This window comes from Oncorhynchus tshawytscha, linkage group LG03 (genome assembly GCF_018296145.1).
Source record: "Oncorhynchus tshawytscha isolate Ot180627B linkage group LG03, Otsh_v2.0, whole genome shotgun sequence".
In the NCBI taxonomy this organism is placed as follows: domain Eukaryota; kingdom Metazoa; phylum Chordata; class Actinopteri; order Salmoniformes; family Salmonidae; genus Oncorhynchus; species Oncorhynchus tshawytscha.
The window spans coordinates 38,156,805-38,174,887 of NC_056431.1; the positions used below are offsets into that span (position 1 = coordinate 38,156,805).

At 39.1% G+C, this 18,083-nt stretch overlaps 1 protein-coding gene across 1 annotated transcript in view; it reads right to left on the reverse strand.

The window, feature by feature from the left end:
• The window catches only part of LOC112224082 (inactive dipeptidyl peptidase 10-like), a 72,265-nt gene that overhangs the window by 2,968 nt on the left and 51,214 nt on the right, over positions 1 to 18,083 (reverse strand). Inside the window, exons 10-23 of the mRNA XM_024387380.2 lie at positions 15,152 to 15,249; positions 14,860 to 14,983; positions 13,674 to 13,712; positions 13,387 to 13,494; positions 11,084 to 11,175; positions 10,749 to 10,796; positions 9,226 to 9,347; positions 8,952 to 8,999; positions 4,241 to 4,339; positions 3,339 to 3,408; positions 1,670 to 1,864; positions 1,477 to 1,531; positions 1,236 to 1,335; positions 395 to 453 (exon numbers count right to left, since the gene is read on the reverse strand). Coding sequence (XP_024243148.1) covers positions 395 to 453; positions 1,236 to 1,335; positions 1,477 to 1,531; positions 1,670 to 1,864; positions 3,339 to 3,408; positions 4,241 to 4,339; positions 8,952 to 8,999; positions 9,226 to 9,347; positions 10,749 to 10,796; positions 11,084 to 11,175; positions 13,387 to 13,494; positions 13,674 to 13,712; positions 14,860 to 14,983; positions 15,152 to 15,249 — 1,257 coding nt within the window. The remainder of the gene's footprint in view (positions 1 to 394; positions 454 to 1,235; positions 1,336 to 1,476; positions 1,532 to 1,669; positions 1,865 to 3,338; positions 3,409 to 4,240; positions 4,340 to 8,951; positions 9,000 to 9,225; positions 9,348 to 10,748; positions 10,797 to 11,083; positions 11,176 to 13,386; positions 13,495 to 13,673; positions 13,713 to 14,859; positions 14,984 to 15,151; positions 15,250 to 18,083) is intronic.

Sequence of the window (18,083 nt, forward strand, 5' to 3'; positions counted from 1 at the left end):
AGTGAAAGATACTGAAAACATACTGTAAATACCGACTAGTTTTCTATAAGAGAAAAGCATTCAAGCACAGCTTGGTGTGATTTCTGCCCCTGAACAAGGCAGTTAACCCACTGTTCCTAGGCCGTCATTGAAAATGAGAATTTGTTCTTAAACTGACTTGCCAAGTTAAATAAAGGTAAAATATATGATTTTTAAAAAAAAAATTTAGCAGAGGCTTGCCACTACCAGAGGCTTGCCATTAGCGAAGAATCAACAGATATGACACTATTGCACTGTAACAAGTGTTTATTGGATAAATTGCTAATGATAAGATTAAATGCAGAATTTTCAAAGTGCTTCCACCTTGACCACCTCTCAATATAAAAAAAAAATAAATGTGGAAAGTCAATCATACTTGATATTTACGCTCATCCTGGACCGGAAACCCAAAGTAACGCTCAGTGAAGGCCGAACCTTTAGAAAAATACAACATAGTTAAGTGTGTTTTTGGAATTTCTTTCATTAGTCCACTATTAATACAGTCCCAAAATGTTTTGTGTTGGCAGTCAGGCTTTCAAGATATTGGACTTTCAAGAAGCAAAGTGTCACCTGCCACATCATCATGAGGATGTGGCAAGTCACACTGCTTGAAAACCCAATATCTTGAAAAGTTGACTGCTGACATGCAAATCTTTCTGGGACTATTTTTTTTTTAAATACCAAAATATAGTTTTTGAGTGGATTTTTCCACTAAGTGAAAAATGACAGGTAGGAAACATGAGATTGATCATGTAAAGTAAAGAGCGAAAATTCAGGCGAACTGGAAAGTGAGAAAAGATTCCAGTGATTGCACAGACAGGAAGCATGTATATTTTCTCTCATTATTACCTCTAAAATCCCTGAACTATAAATGGGCTTCATGCCACTGTGTTTTGAGGAAGATATTCAAAGGCAGTTCTGAAGAAGTAGGAAACACTGTATTTCCTCCTAGTGCCTGACGTATTTCTATAGAGTAATAGCGCATGCTGGCCTTACCATTCACATTAATGATATAAACAACAACATCCTTCAGCCTTATTGGACGTGGCCCTACATTTCACGTCAGTGGATGAGTGCTGCATCCACCTACCGTATTTGACAAATCCTGATGTATTAAGTGGCCATCAGCATAACTTCTAAGAGATATTGGACATGACTTGACAAACTCTATTAAATTAATGGCTACTGAAAGGATTTATCTTAGACTGGAAAATTACCGTAGAGTCTCCAGTCTGTCACGGGAGCAACTGCAACCCCACATCTGAACATGGAGCCAGAGGAGAGGAGTAGAAGAGAGCTCAGGAAACCCCCATAAGCCTGGGGAAACACCCCCAAAAATAGTTGGACATGCAATGTTGGATATAGGTAAAAATCCATGTACTGTAAGTAAGAATATAAAAAAAGGGGTTATAACCATATATGCCATATCCACAAATATTCTAAATTACACTTCCTTACCTTTCCATAAACAGCAACCTTATTTTTATCCACATATGGCAGCTTGGTCAGGTACCTAAGAAAATACAGGAGGGTATTAAAGTCTAACATTTCTGAAATGCAATGAATCAGTTCCCATCGAATCAACAATTTCTTTCAACAGTATCCATGTGAGAGCTTTCAGATTATGTTCAGATCATGCTCCAGTACATACTCTACTGCTGCGATCTGGTCCTGCACCTCCACAGTTCCCAAACGCTGGTAGACTTCATGTAGGACCCGCTGGCCCAGGAACCCACTCCCACTGCCGTCCAGGCGAGCCACGATGACGTTATCCGAGCTGACCAGAACAGAGTCCCAGTCAAGAACAAACTGGTCACTCACCGCCTGGCCACCGGGGGCACTGTCACTATGGAACACCGTGAAAGTTGGTCAAATTGAACTTACAATCAAGGTGCAATATGGGTTAATTCTGGTGTGTTCAGTGCTCATTGGAATATCGTATTTCCTAGTAGTGATAAATACAACAGGAGTGTGTTCAAGTGTTTTTGAAGTCATAACAACTTTCAACCACTGACATATGAGCTAGGTAGCTAATAATGAGTTAACTAGATTGCTAACATTGGCAAAATGGCAAAACTAGTTAGATTATTCACATTATTAAAGGGCAATTCTGCCACTTTTCAACCTCATATTCATTTCTCCAGCACCATACCAGTGTCTAAATATGTTAAAATTTGTTAAAAAATCATTATTTAAATATGTTTTGAATAACCTGTTGTATTGGGGAGGCAGGTAGCCAGTGACCGAAAGGTTGCTAGATCGAATCCCTGAGCTGACAAGGTAAAAAATCTTTCATTCTGCTCCTGAACAAGGCAGATAACCCACTGTTCCTAGGCTGTTACTGTAAATAAGAATTAGTTCAGATTAACTGACTTCCCTAGATAAATAAAGGTTAAAATATATAGATATTTTAAATAAACGTGATAATGCCCTCAAAGCCGATGTTTGGAGGATTTATTGGCACGGTTTTCCGGCCCGAGACGCAATTTCCGTGCAAATATATCCTCCAAACACTGGCTTCTCAAGCATTATCACTTAAATATCCACTCTGGTTTTGACATGTGAGCTCTAACCAACAGCTCACAGATATATAGTTCGGGTAGGCTAGCCTACATGATGAGATTATTATGGACAAAACAGCAAGATTATATTTATTTGTCAAACAGCAGCCAAGAATCAATCAAAGGAGCATCACGCTCATCATCGTGTACTTTCACCACCCTGTGAAGTTCATCATAATTTATTTAATCTGTAACCAAGTCGTAGTGGGAGGACCACACTAACATATAACCGTGTGACTCCAAGTTTACATTGATATGATGGTTATTATATCAATATTCCGGATTAAAGTAATTTCAACCACCATTTCTCACATAATTAATTTTACAGACACAAAAAGATCCCACCTTGTCTAACGTATTTAGTTTTCTCAACATTTGGAAAGTTTACAGACAAATTAGCAGTTTCCATCAGGCCTGTCGTGACATTTGTTTTTATCTGACTTGTACTTTACTCGCATAAAAACAGTTGTTTGGAAACCTTGTTACTGATACAGAAATAAGACTTTTTGGAAAATCACTATCTGGATAAACACACTACACAGACACTTATTTTCTATGTCCCTGGAGTGATATATGGAATGACAATAGTCTTTATTTTGATCCCTCAATAATCTCAGGAGAAATGTTGATGCGAAACTTGGTTCTGCTATTGCTCTAAAACAATATTCAATCTGAAGCCATTGATAAGGATAAGGATGTAGGGAAATTTCACACACAGTACACTCCAAGATAAGGATTGGTGAAGGGTAGGATACGTACAGGATCAGCAGAAGTGGATGCGCTGTGGCCTCATCAAAATCTATTGGCAAGGTCAGCTCCAGACGAAGTGCTATAAAATAAATCAGAATTCCCTTACACCTCAAATGCACATTGATTATACTAAGTACCAATCAGCCTTCCAAATGTAGTACCTTAACACATCATGTTTATTTCTCCAATGAGAATCTTCAGAGAATCTTCAGATGTTTAACCTGTTCTGATTGCATGATATGATGACTTGACAAATGACATGTTACATCGCTCGACAAATGACCGAGCAACTGATTACATTGCAGGCAACTTTACATGTATGGCAGCGTACATACAAAATCAAGAGTGAAAAAAAACATGGACAAAAGGCAATCCTTGAAATGGAGCTAGAAATTGAGGTGCAGTCTCCATTCAGAAGCCTTAATGAAATGCAGCACATTGTGTCTAATTGCGCACACGGTTCAGAGTGAAGAACCCATATGGCGAGCCATCCCATCTAATTGGATTAGTAGATTGGCAGGCTTCTCATTCCAGAGCTGATTCATAATCACCTCACAGAGCTGTGCACCTGTTCTTTTAATTGTGTTTATCCCTGGTATCTGTTTATTATGTACTCGGGCACTGCAAGCTCCATGGCTCACACTACATCTAAAAACCCTGCCTGTCGAATTGTCTGCATGTAGCAGGTGAAATATGCTGAAATATGCTGAAAGCTGAAATATGTTACCTGTTACTTTGCTATTATTCCATGAATGAACCACATGAGGGATAAGGATGATGATTCATGATGATGCTGATGACGACAACTATGATTACAGTGACAGTGGTGATGATGTTAATAGACCAAAGATGATTATGAAGATGATGGTCACGATGATAGAATGATCATGAGAAGGATTGGATTGTCATACCAAAGTTGTTGATTTGTAGGGTCCTGATATCTCTCCTTGGTATATTCCTATATATCAGTGCATCTCTTAGTGCAGTGTTCTTCTCCAAAGTGTCATTCTCTATATACAGAGATGGAAAAATAAATATTTGGATTAAGCAGACACATAATCTCTCTTAAATCCGTCATGGTAAAGCATTGTGTTTTAATATCTGCATAGACTCCGAATTGCATATAATGTTATTAAATGTATTTGCATTACATTGCCTTCAGAAAGTATTCACACCCCTTGACTATTTGCAAATTTGGGCTTATTAGAGCCTGAATTTATAATGGATTCAATGAGATGTTGTGTCACAGGCCTACACACAAAACCTCATCATTTCAAAGTGGAATGATGTTTTTAGAAATGTTTACAAATTTGATGAAAAATGAAAAGCTGAAATGTCTGGCAACCCTAAATACGTTTTGCTTAGAAATTTGCTTAACAAGCCACTTAATACATAACATGGACTCACTCTGTCTGCAATAATAGTGTTTAACCTGATTACCTCATCTACCTCATCTTTGTACCTCACACATTAAATAATTCAATTCAAGGGGCTTTATTGGCATGGGAAATGTGTTAACATTACCAAAGCAAGTGAGGTAGATAATATACAAAAGTGAAATAAACAATAAAAATGAACAGTAAACATTACACATACAGAAGTTTAAAAACAATAAAGACATTACAAATGTACAAATGTTGTAACAATGTACAAATGGTTAAAGTACACAAGGGAAAATAAATAAGCATAAATATGGGTTGTATTTACAATGGTGTTTGCTCTTCACTGATTGCCCTTTTCTTGTGGCAACAGGTCACAAATCTTGCTGCTGTGATGGCACACTGTGGCATTTCACCCAGTAGATATGGGAGGTTATTAAAATTGGATTTGTTTTCGAATTCTTTGTGGATCTGTGTAATCTGAGGGAAATATGTCTCTCTAATATGGTCATACATTGGGCAGGAGGTTAGGAAGTGAAGCTCAGTTTCCACCTCATTTTGTGGGCAGTGAGCACATAGCCTGTCTTCTCTCGAGAGCCATGTCTGCCCCAGGACCAGCTTGATTATGGGACTCTTCTCCAGGTTCATCTCTCTTTAGATGATGGCTTTGTTATGGAAGGTTTGGGAATCACTTCCTTTTAGGTGGTTGTAGAAGTTAAAGGCTCTTTTCTGGTTAATTATCTGTAAGGTCCCTCAATTGAGCAGTGAATTTCAAACACAGATCCAATGTTTACATATCTTACATTACTCATCTCATATGTATAAACTGTATTTTACACCATCTATTGCATCTTGCATTCGCTCATCCATATATTTATACGTACGCATTCGTATTCCATCCCTTTACATTTGTGTGTATAAGGTAGTAGTTGGGGAATTGTTAGATTACTTGTTAGATACTACCGCACTGTTGGAACTAGATGCACAAGCATTTCGTTAGATATCACTGCGCTGTCGAAACTAGAGGCACAAGCATTTCTCTACACCTCCATTAACATCTGCTAACCATATGTATGTGACCAATAAAATGTGATTTCGATTTTTGAACCACAAAGACGAGGGAGGTTTTCCAATGCCTCGCAAAGAATGCCACCTATTTGTAGATGCACGTCCCTACAGACCCTGGTTCGATCCCAGGTTGTATCACAACTGGCTGTGATCGGATGGGGCACAATTATCCCAGAGTCCGGGTTAGAGGAAGGTTTGGCCATCATTGTAAATTGTATTTTTTTCTTAACTGACTTGCCTAGTTAAATAAAGGTTAAATATTTTTGTTGTTGTTGTAAATAAATAAATACAAATTAAATATATATATAAAACTGGTTCATTTGGCCAAAAAAGTTCATAAATATATATTTAATAAATTATTATAATCTGTGTGTATATAATATATATATATATATTAAATGAATCAAGGATTATGTTTTAAATGCTCATAAAATTGCAATGTGTGAATTTTCCTGTTTCAAAAATATATAGTTCAAAACAAGCTATTCAGTTACTTACTGCTCTGCCCCTCAGTGACTGCCAGCAGTGCCTGTTCCGCCTCCATGTGTGCAATGGCCGCGAGAACATTGCTTGGATTGTGTTGCCAGCTATTTGCTATGAGTGGGAAAAGCCCCAATGAAATCACAGGATTTCATAGCATTAATTATAACAGCAAAAAGTAAATGGACCATCCAGGGGGGCTCAAATATGCTTTGGTTCAGTCAGAACTTCTGGGTCTGCTCTAGTCTCCTCCTCCCAATGAGTCTCTCGCCCCAGACGGCTTTCTTTCCACATGTGAGACTACAATAGATCAGCCTTTTTAGGCGAAAAAGCAAAAAGCAAATTGTAATTAACTTGTAATTAAATTATCATAAAAGTCTTAGGAGCCTGGGACCTGATAAACCAAAAAACTACATCCAACAAGGGTCAAAGGACAGATGGATACCCCACCTAGAATCTTCTCATCGCAGATCTGGTAGGACAAAAAAAATCATGGCTAATTGTATCGTTTCCCCCTGATGTTGTTTATCAGGTTCTACTGTAGGTGACAGGGCGACATGTTGTGTGGACTAAAACAGCATAAAACTTGGTGTATCACAAGGCAAAATGGATCATTCAGCTACAGTAATTTTCAGAAACACTGAGAAATACTTTGGTCGTTTCAGCTGTTAGCTTGCTGGCTCGTTAGCTCCCATGCCAATTTCAAGTCTTTCTAAACTCCTCTGACTAACTCGGAAATATGAAGTTATTTCAGGATGAAAATTTACTGGCTAGCACGTCATGCTTTGTGATATTATGATAGATAGCTATCCCCAGTTAGATAATGTGTTTTAACTTATTGCATCTGTATGCTGATTGCGTTCTCCCTGTTGCACTCGTTCGTTCGTGAGCTGGCTGCTCGTTCTAAATAGTATAATCTAATCTGTTCAAAACAGTGGCAGCATGTGCAGCAGTGGTGATTCGGTTTTTGACATGCAAAAGTGAAATAGGTGTATTTATGTTGTCGTTCAAATGCACAGATGACTTTATACTGTATATCTTATCAAAGAGACTACTGGTAGTTCAAAGACTTGTCATCATATTTTTTGTCCTGCGGTTTTGTTGACGACTCCAACCATCTCGCGCCATGGTTATTAATTACACTTTGGATGGTGTATCAATCCACCCAGTCACTACAAAGATACAGACATCCTTCCTCACTCAGTTGCCGGAGAGGAAGGGGATTTCATCATGAGGCCAATGGTGACTTTAAATCAGTTACAGAGTTGAATGGCTGTGATAGGAGAAAACTGAAGATGGATCAACAACATTGTAGTTACTTCACAATTACTAACCTAAATGATAGAGTGAAAAGAAGGAATAAAAAAAAATACATAATAAAAAAATATTTAAAAAATGTCCTGAATACAAAGCATTATGTTTGGGGAAATTCCAACGCATTCATCACTGAGTACCACTCTTCATATTTTCAAGCATGTTGGTGGCTCCATCATGTTATGGGTATGCTTGTCATTAGCTTGAAAATCTATGGCAAGACTTGAAAACGGCTGTCTAGCAATGATCAACAACCAACTTGACAGAGCTTGAAGTAATAAAAATAATAATAATGTGCAAATATTGTACAATCCACGTGTGCAAAGCTCTTAGAGACTTACTGTCACGTCTACTCCCGCTCCTCCTCTCTGTTCTATTTATGACTAAATTCACCTCCTGTACTTGCGTCCTGACTCCCAGCGTCTGCGTTACACTTACCCAGAAAGAAACAGCTGTAATTGCTGCCAAAGGTGATTTTAACATGTATTGACTCAGGGGCGTGAATACTTATGTAAATTAGATCATTTTTGTATTTAATTTTCAATACATTTGCAAAAATGTCTAAAAACAGGTTTTTACTTTGTCATTATGGAGTATTGTGTGTACCATAGATGGGTGAGAAAAACAATCTATTTGATCCATTTTGAATTCAGGCTTTAACCCAACAAAATGTGGAATCAAGGGGTATGAATATTTTCTAAAGGCACATTGTATGCCATAATATCCTAAAATAGACACATCCATAGTTGAAAATTAAACCAATTTAAATTGAAACGAGCAGCATAATCAAATCATATGGTAGAACTGATTCAATAGACATGACTCCTTTCATTTAATCACATTACCATATCGGTTCACACACACATTTTCCAAACACATCCCACTCAATGCACACACATGCTTTAGGATACCCAGGTTTCATTTAAATATTGTACCACATCCATCTAAATGATGATCAAATTGCTTGGAAACTGATTCAGCGATATACATTTGTTGTGGCCCTACGGAGGATATAATGACGCAACTTTAATGAGTGAAATAATCAACATCACTCATGGAGTGTGCCTGCAAAGGAAGAAGAGGTTGATCATGTATCTACTCCAGTATCCTAGACTGCTTTACAAATGGCATTTTATTCCCTATTTAGAGCCTTACTTTTGACCAGGTCCCATTGGTCAATAGGCTGGATACTGCAGTAAATAGTATAGAACCAGGTGTACTCCTGGGTGTAACTCCTTGAATTAAATGTAAAATCTTGACCTGCTAAAAAAAAATCCTTTCTTCCCTTCATCCCACTGTTCTTCCTTTCTTACACAAGCAAGCAGTATACACACAGTGCCATGGTTGTTATTGTTTGAATTGATGGTGCTCTTGTACTTACTGCTCATGTCATTCAGTTTGTAAAGGGTGGTTCTTGGTATACCAGGACCTGCAGAAACGAGACCAATTATAACCATTTTTGTTCTTGTAAGAATTTCTAATCATTTGTTAAGCATTTCATGACAACATTTTAAACGTCACTCAATGTCTGCTAATTATTATTGTAATTCATATGTTGTACATTCAACTGAAAATGTTATATAAAACACACTGCAAAATTACAGGTGGCATGTATCCAACTCAGATTGAACTGATTATCTTTATTGAACTGTTACCTCTACAGTTCAGCAGGACATATTGATAGTCTTGGTTGAAGACTGCATCGTAGTAGGAGCATTGTGTTTTGAACAGGGAGCAGGTCAGGCATTCACGTTGAAATGGGTTTACCGCCGACACCCTGATTGAAAGAAGTCGAGAAAATACTATACGGCAAGAGGTCAGAGTCAAATTAACTTGAGAGCTTGGTCCCTACAATATACAGTGCATTCGGAAAGTATTCAGACCACATGACTTTTTCCACATTTTGTTAAGCCTTCTAAAATGTATTGAACAGTTTTTTTCCTTCATCAAGCTACACACACATTACCCTCTTGGGTATGACGCTAAAAGCTTGGCACACCTGTATTTGCAGAGTTTATTCCATTCTTCTCGGCAGATCCTCTCAAGCTAACCACTCTGAAGCAGGTTTTCTCAAGGATCTCTCCGTACTTTGCTCTGTTCATCTTTCCCTCGATTCTGACTAGTCTCCCAGTCCCTGCCACTGAAAAATATCCCACAGCATGATGCTGCCCCCACCATGCTTCAAGTAGGGATGGTGACAGGTTTCCTCCAGAAGTGACACTTGGCATTTATTCCAAAAGTATTAATCGGACCAAATCATTTTGTTTCTCATGGTCTGAGAGTCCATGCGGGCTGTCAGGTGCCTTTTACTGAGGATTGGCTTCCGTCTGGCAACTCTACCATAAAGGTCTGATTGGTGGAGTGCTGCAGAGATGGTTGTCCTTCTGGAAGTTTCGCCCATCTCCACAAAGGAACTCTGCAGGTCTGTCAGAGTGACCATTGGGTTCTTGGTCACCTCCCTGACCAAGGCCCTTCTCCCCCAATTGTTCAGTTTGGCCAGGTGGCCAGCTCTAGGAAGAGTCTGAGTGGTTCCAAACTTCTTCCATTTAAGAATGATGGAGGCCACTGTGTTCTTGGGGACATTCAATGCTGCAGACATTTTTTGGTACCTCTCCCAAGATCTGTGCCTCGACACAATCCTGTCTCGGAGCTCTACGGACCTTTCCTTTGGCCTCATGGCTTTGTTTATTCTCTGACATGCACTGTCAAGTGTGGGACCTTATACAGAATGGTGTGTGCCTTTCTAAATCATGCCCAATCAATTGAACATACCACAGATGGACTCCAATCAAGTTGTAGAAACATCTCAAGGATGATCAATGGAAACAGGAAACAGCTCAATTTCAAGTCTCATAGCAAAGGGTCTGAATACTTATGTAAATATATATATATATCTTTTTTTTTAATTTGCAAAAATATTTAAACACCTGTTTTCACATTGTCATTTTGGGGTGTTGTGTGTAGAATGATATTGTGTAGAATGATATAAAATATGTAATCAGTTTTAGAATAAGGCTGTAATGTATCAAAATGTGGAAAAAGTCAAGGGGTCTGACTACTTTCCAAATGCACTTTACCTCTAGACAAATGTTTGGACCAGAGTTGATATCTGTTGGATGCCTAACATCTGCATATTGGCAATTACTATACTTTCTATTTAAATGAATGTATACAGTACCTGTATAGTTGTCTTTGTATTGAACTATCTTCTGTGCTAAGGAAATAACTATAGAAAGAGAAGAAAATATGTTGTTATGATATGTTGTCCATGTTCAGTCGGCATGACATTCCTGAACAATATTTTGCAACTGAATTCAGCCCTACATCGTAGGCATGTCAGAGTAGGGTTGAAAATTCCGGTAACTTTCCCAAACTTCCCAGGTTTTCCAGTAATCCTAGTTGGAGGATTCTGAATTTTCTGCTTACTCCCTCCTGATTATGTGAATCTTCCACTGGGGTTTTGGGAAAGTTACCAGAATTGTGCAACCCTATGTGAGAGTATCAGTAATGTACACTGTATCCGCTTCCTCATCATACTCCAGGATCTGAGACACCTCCCAGCTGCCAGAGGTCAGGTGGCGCATGTTGACCTCATCACCATTGAACTGAGCAGGGAAACAAAACAAACACACATTACATCACCTGCAGCGACACGCTAGACTCAACATAACCTTGTATAGCCCATGTGCGATGTGTAACAAAACAAGGCAGTAAACATGTCCCCCATGAAAGATGCAGCGCCCCCCTTGGGTCAATCAGTATACTTTTGGCAAGAATGGCAAGAAGCATCATGGCAAGAAGCATCATTCACCCAAGTGTAATCCACATCAGGTCAGTGGTGTCTGAGATATCACATGAGATAGCTAGACTCATATCCCTTAACTTTTCTAGGGTAGGGGGCAGTATTTGGAATTTTGGATGAAAAGCGTGCCCAAATTAAACTGCCTGCTACTCAGCCCTAAAAGCTAGAAAATGCATATAATTAGCAGATTTGGATAAAAAACACGCTGACGTTTCTAAAACTGTTTGAATGATGTCTGTGAGTATAACAGAACTCATATGTCAGGCAAGAACCTGAGAAAAAATCCAACCAGGAAGTGGGAAATCTGAGGTTTGTAGTTTGTCAAGTCATTGCCTATCGAATATACAGTGTCTATGGGGTCATATTGCACTTCCTAAGGCTTCCACTAGATGTCACCAGTCTTTAGAACCTTGTTTGATGCTTCTACTGTGAAGGAGGGGGGAATGGGAGCTGAATGAGTCAGAGGTCTGCCAGAGTGGCATGAGCTGACCACGCGTGTTCACGTGAGAGTTAGCTTGCGTTCCATTGCATTTCTACAGACAAAGGAATTCTCCGGTTGAAATATTATTGAAGATTTATGTTAAAAACATCCTAAAGGTTGATTCTATACATCATTTGACATTTTTCTACAGACTGTAATGGAACTTTTTAACTTTTCTCTGCTCGCACCTCATGAATTTGGATTACTGGGCTACACTCGTGAACAAAAAGGAGGTATTTGGACATAAATTATGAACATTATCGAAGAAAACAAACATTTATTGTGGAACTGGGATTCCTGGGAGTGCATTCTGATGAAGATCATCAAATGTAAGTGAATGTAAGTGAATATTTATAATGCTATTTCTGACTTCTGTTGACTCCACAACATGACGGGTATCTGTTTGGTTTGTTTTGTTGTCTGAGCGCTGTACTCATATTATTGCATGGTGTGTTTTTTTTAAAGCTGACACAGCGGTTGCATTAAGGAGAAGTGGATCTAAAATTCCATGCATAACAGTTGTATCTTTTTGCAATGTTTATTATGAGTATTTCTGTAAATTGATGTGGCTCTCTGCAAAAACACCGGATGTTTTGGAACATAAAGCTCCAATGTAAACTCTGATTTTTGGATATAAATATGAACTTTACCGAACAAAACATACATGTATTGTGTAACATGAAGTCATATGAGTGTCATCTGATGAAGATCATCAAAGGTTAGTGATTAATTTTATCGCTCTTTCTGCTTTTTGTGACTAGTCGCTTTGGCTGGAAAAATGGCTGTGTTTTTTTGTGACTTGGCTCTGACCTAACATAATCGTTTGGTGTGCTTTCGTCATAAAGCCTTTTTGAAATCGGACACTGTGGCTGGATTTACAACAAGTGTATCTTTAAAATGGTGTAAAATACTTGTATGCTTGAGGAATTTTAAATATGGGATTTCTGTTGTTTTGAATTTGGCACCCTGCATTTTCACTGGCTGTTGACGAGGTGGGGCACTAGCGTACCCAAGTGAGGTTAACATGTGTTCCAAACAGATCAAGAGTCAAACAGAACAAGACATATAAACATGTCCTCATTATAGTGCCACCATGTGGTCGATATGAATGATTCTTGACAGTGTTTACAACATGTGTAAAAAATGTTGTTGCAATATCAATATCTTTGACTGATTTATATGCATTTACAGTATGTACTAGACCATGCCGAAGTGAAAGTTTAGGTCAAATGGTGTGAGGGGCGTGACCTTTCAAAGTTTGCATTTTCAATCTCTTGTTAAAGCACAACCATCTGGCCAATCAATGTAATTTTGTAAATACCAGATCTCTATGGCAAGACGCATTATTCCCACAAGTTTCTTCAAAATCAAGCCAGTTCTGTCTGACATGTCGTGTGTGACTAACGTATTAACGCACTAACGGACGGAGACAGGTCCACAGTCCCCTCCCCAATTTTATCATGGGGGACAACAGAGAGCGAATAACCTAATTGAGACTTTCTTTACCACAACTATGACAGCTGAACATCCTACCTGGTCAGATATCATGGTGATATGGTGGAATGACCCTCGTCCGCCATGTTTTATTGGCATGGTCAGGAAGAAGGTATTCCCATCCTTGGAAAATAATGGCTCTTCATTCTGTATGAAAAAGGAGTGTAGCCAACTGGTCATGACCAGAAAAAATAGGCGGATTTTCTGGTTTTGCAAGGTATTTCCTTTGTATCCCTCTCCAGTGAAAAGTATTGCACAATAAATTATTGAATGAACTTGTGTAATATCTGTGTAATAACAATATGACAAACCTTATGCATGCTTACCTGACGATCAAGCCACTTCTCTGATGTAATCACATGTTTCTGAGGAAGAAACAGAGAGAGGTTAGTGCAGGGTATATGTGTCTGCTGTTCAAACCTTGAACTGTAGACATGGACAACCCATCAGACCTTTCACAGCGCAAAGACAGTAACTTGTACATGTACCACTCAAAAGTTTGGACACACCTACTCATACAAGGGCTTTCTTCATTTTTATGATTTTCTACAGTGTAGAATAATAATTTTTATTCTTTAACACTTAATTTTCTTAAAACTGCATTGTTGGTTAGGGGCTTGTAAGTAAGCATTTCACTGTAACGTCTACTACACCTGTTGCATTCGGGCACACGTGACAAATACAATTTGATTTGATTTGAAGGCCTGATTCATGCAGTCTCCTCTGAACAGTTGATGTTGAGATGTGTCTGTTACCTGAACTCTGTAAAGCATTTATTTGGGCTGCAATTTCTGAGGCTGGTAACAGTAATTAACTTATCCACTGCAGCAGAGGAAACTCTTCCTTTCCTGTGGCGGTCCTCATGAGAGCCAGTTTCATCATTGCGCTTGATGGTTTTTGCGATTGCACTTGAAGAAACTTTTAAAGTTCTTGAAATTTTCCGCATTTGACTGACCTTCATGTCTTAAAGTAATGATGGACTGTCCTTTCTCTTTGCTTATTTGAGCTGTTCTTGCAATAATATGGACTTGGTCTTTTACCAAATAGGGATATCTTCTGTATACCACCCGTACCTTGTCACAACACAACTGATTGACTCAAATGCATTAAGAAGGAAATAAATTCCACAAATTAACTTTTAACAAGGCACACCTGTTAATTGAAATGCATCTCATGAAACTGGTTAAGAGAATGCCAACAAGTGCTCAGCATATGTGGGAACTCCTTCAAGACGGTTGGAAAAGCATTCCAGGTGAAGCTGGATGAGAGAATGCCTAGAGTGTGCAAAGCTGTCATCAAGGCAAAATGTGGCTAATTTGAAGAACCTAAAATATAAAATATATTTGGATTTGTTTCACACTTTTTTGGTTTCCTACCTGATTCCATACATGTTACTTCATAGTTTTGATGTCTTCACTATTATTCTACAATGTAGAAAATAGTAAAAATAAAGAAAATCCCTTGAATGAGTTGGTGTGTACAAACTTTTGACTTTTACTGTACGATGCTTACTTTTAGACATGCCCCCATAGTGACCTCACATAGCGTCAGGATGGAGGTGTTCTGGGCTCGGTTCAACCAGCGCACACCAATCTTCTCCTTTGTGACCCATTTCACCATGGTTATGTAGTAGTCACTATAGTGGACAAAGGGCCATTGGGACACAATTATGTATCTGTTTTTTATTTAAAAAACTAAATGATATGCTGCCAACTGGGGCTTAATGAACGACATGCTGCGATCGTTGTCTTTTTTAATTGAACATGCTGGTCTCTTCATAGAAACAAGATTGTTCAATTGCTACCTTTTTTCAAAGCTGTTGGGAGGTCGCAGTTCAGTTGTCTGGGATCCACCATCCAAGGTGACGACGTAAAGCTTAACTGTGGGATTGACCTGCCCCACCTAAAACACAAATAGAAAAACCACACGCACAACAGTTTTCAAAGTGCTCACCCACCATTGAGAGCACGGAGATCACACGTAGAAGACTTTATAATCTATACATAGAAGGCATGAACAGTTTGTGATATACAGCCCCACAACATTCTGCTATGTTCTTGTCATGTTTTGAAATGCCAGCGTTCATAAACAGTCCCTCATCAGAGAATATAATGACCAGGGAGAATCACAAATGGAGCAAACAAGAGTTGTGTTGCGCAGAAGCCTTCAAGGCCCATCTTAACGAGGCTATTGTTTTCTCCCAGATGAGCTCAGTCCTCCCCTTAAAACACGTAGCTCATTAGTCTATCAGGGCTGGAGGAGTCCCATACCACAGATCCTAACTTGAAGATGACAGGAGTCAAACTTTGGCTTTCACTGCACTGATATTGCCAACCACATTATAACCTTGCTCTGCTATTCTCTTTTTTCGGCATAATCGGGTCTCTGGGTGAAAGGAAAAAAACAATATGCCAACTGATATTCCAAGAGAAATGACTTCTCTTCTTCGCCGACTCCCTCGATATTAGCCTGCCTCTCTTGTGGGTATGTGCAAAGTTCTCATTGTATATGTGTGTGTATGTGCATACTGTTATACGTGTGTGTATGTGTGTACGTATGTATGTATGTGCTTGCCTGCGTGTGTGCGCGTTTGTGCGTGCGCGCGCGCGCGTGTGTGTGTGATCAAAACTTGCTGTGGTTTATTAATAAGATTCCCTCCCATGAACCTCTCTGACTCTAATTCTTTGTCCGGGCGAGGCAACATTCCTCTACCCCACTGCTCTCTCGCCCCTTCGAGAGGTAGCCCCCCTCCAGAACAGAGGATGGTAGAGCATCACCTCTCCTTACCATAGCATATCACAGCACTTCCCGCCTAACGCTACAGATCCCTGCAACCACCACCACCGTGCTCTTCAAAGGAAGCCAGTCAGCGTTGATATGAATAAAACAAGATTTTCTTTTTAACCAGGATGAAAAAGCTAAAGCCAAAAAGCGCTGTGCAGGTTTAATTATTCATTCCAACTGTAATATGATGAAGCTGTTTCTTCTTTATGCCCTGGAAGAGCCAGGAGAGGGCTTTGGGTACATGGCTACTCTACACAGAATGTGCTTGTTAAATTTAAGAGTCTGGTAAGTACACCGTGCTGTTGAGTGGAACAAACTACCACAGCAACTCAAAGCTATACCGACCGTAACTTCATTTTTTTTAAATCTAAAAAGCTGGCTGATGATTGAACAATAGAACCATTTTTCATGTCTGTATCTATGTAATGTGTCTGTATCTACAGTATACTGTTTTCCTGAGCTGAAATAAAATATGCCATGAAGTTTCCATATGCACAAAAAGCTTATTTCTCTTAAATGTTGTGCACAAATTTGTTTACATCCCTGTTAGTGAGCATTTTTCCTTTGCCAAGATAAACCATCCACCTGACAGGTGTGGCATATCAAGAAGCTGATTAACCAACATCCGTCTTCTTCACCTTTGAAGAAGTGGGACAGAAGTGGGAAGTGGGACCACATTCCACTATCAACAGCCTGATCAACTGTATGCGAATTAGATGTGACGGGCTGCATGAGGCAAATTGTGGTCACACCAGATACGGACCGGTTTTCTGATCCAGGCCCCTACATTTCATTTTTTAAAGGTATCTGTGACCAACATATGCATATCTGTATTCCCAGTCATGTGAAATCCATAGATTAGGGCCTAATAAATGTGGTTCAATTTACTGATTTTCTTATATGAACTGTAACGCAGTAAAATCTTTGAAATTGTTGCACGTCGCATTACACATTTTTGTTCCGTGTATGTAATGTTATGTTTTTTTTGCACCATGCACTTTAGGGACCAAAATGAAAAAGGTCTCTTGACTTTATTGTGCTACCTCTTTCGCAAATCAATCAGTCAATCAATCAATCAAAAGCACTAGAATTTCACAGTCACTCAGAATCAGTGACAAGAGCTGTGTCCTGTTTCTGAGTACAAAAGTAGGACCCCTATGGGCAGATAATTGTTTCTTCATTCTCTGGACCTGCAAGGGTTGACCTAACCCCACTATGAAATTTGAGTAGAGTTATACACGCTACGTCCTTGAAGTGGTAGTATTGCTATACCAAACCCTACACCGGAGTAAAGATAATGCTGGGCTCATTTGTACTTTGGGGTAAGGATTAGGGCTGTTATGGTGACTAGATTACTGCCAAACTGGCAGCTATGAGTCATGACAGTCGAATTCCACATGACCGTTTATCACGATAACTAGACTTCTCCAAGCTCTGATACTGCTGATGGTCATTTGTAGCCTTCCAAACTTGCTAACTGCCTGGTATTCCACACTCCACCTCTAATCACTCTGACATCAATGCAAATGTAATCGAAAATCTAATCAAACACTTCATGAGAGCCCAGGAGCTCATGTTGCGCAACATTTCCATGGGCTTTGCAATTGTGTGAGAGTGTTGATGGCCTCGATTAAAAAGAGGATGAGCCCATCAGCTTTCTGTAGGCTAGGTCTACTATATTTATTTCTCAACTTTCCTAATATTAAGCACATTGCTTCGCTTTAGAACAAGAGTATAGCCATCCTGGCTGGCATGAAAAGGAACCACGGGAAAAGCATTCTCCTTTCACTATTTACAGTAAGTGCATATAACATGCTTTTTTTTTACCCTACCCCTGTTCCAAGACAAGTGATAATAATGGTGATAATGGTCCATCCTAAATCAAAACTATTTTCACACATATACTATTTAGTATATGTAAAGACAAGATGAACCTTTTCAAGTGTGAGTTC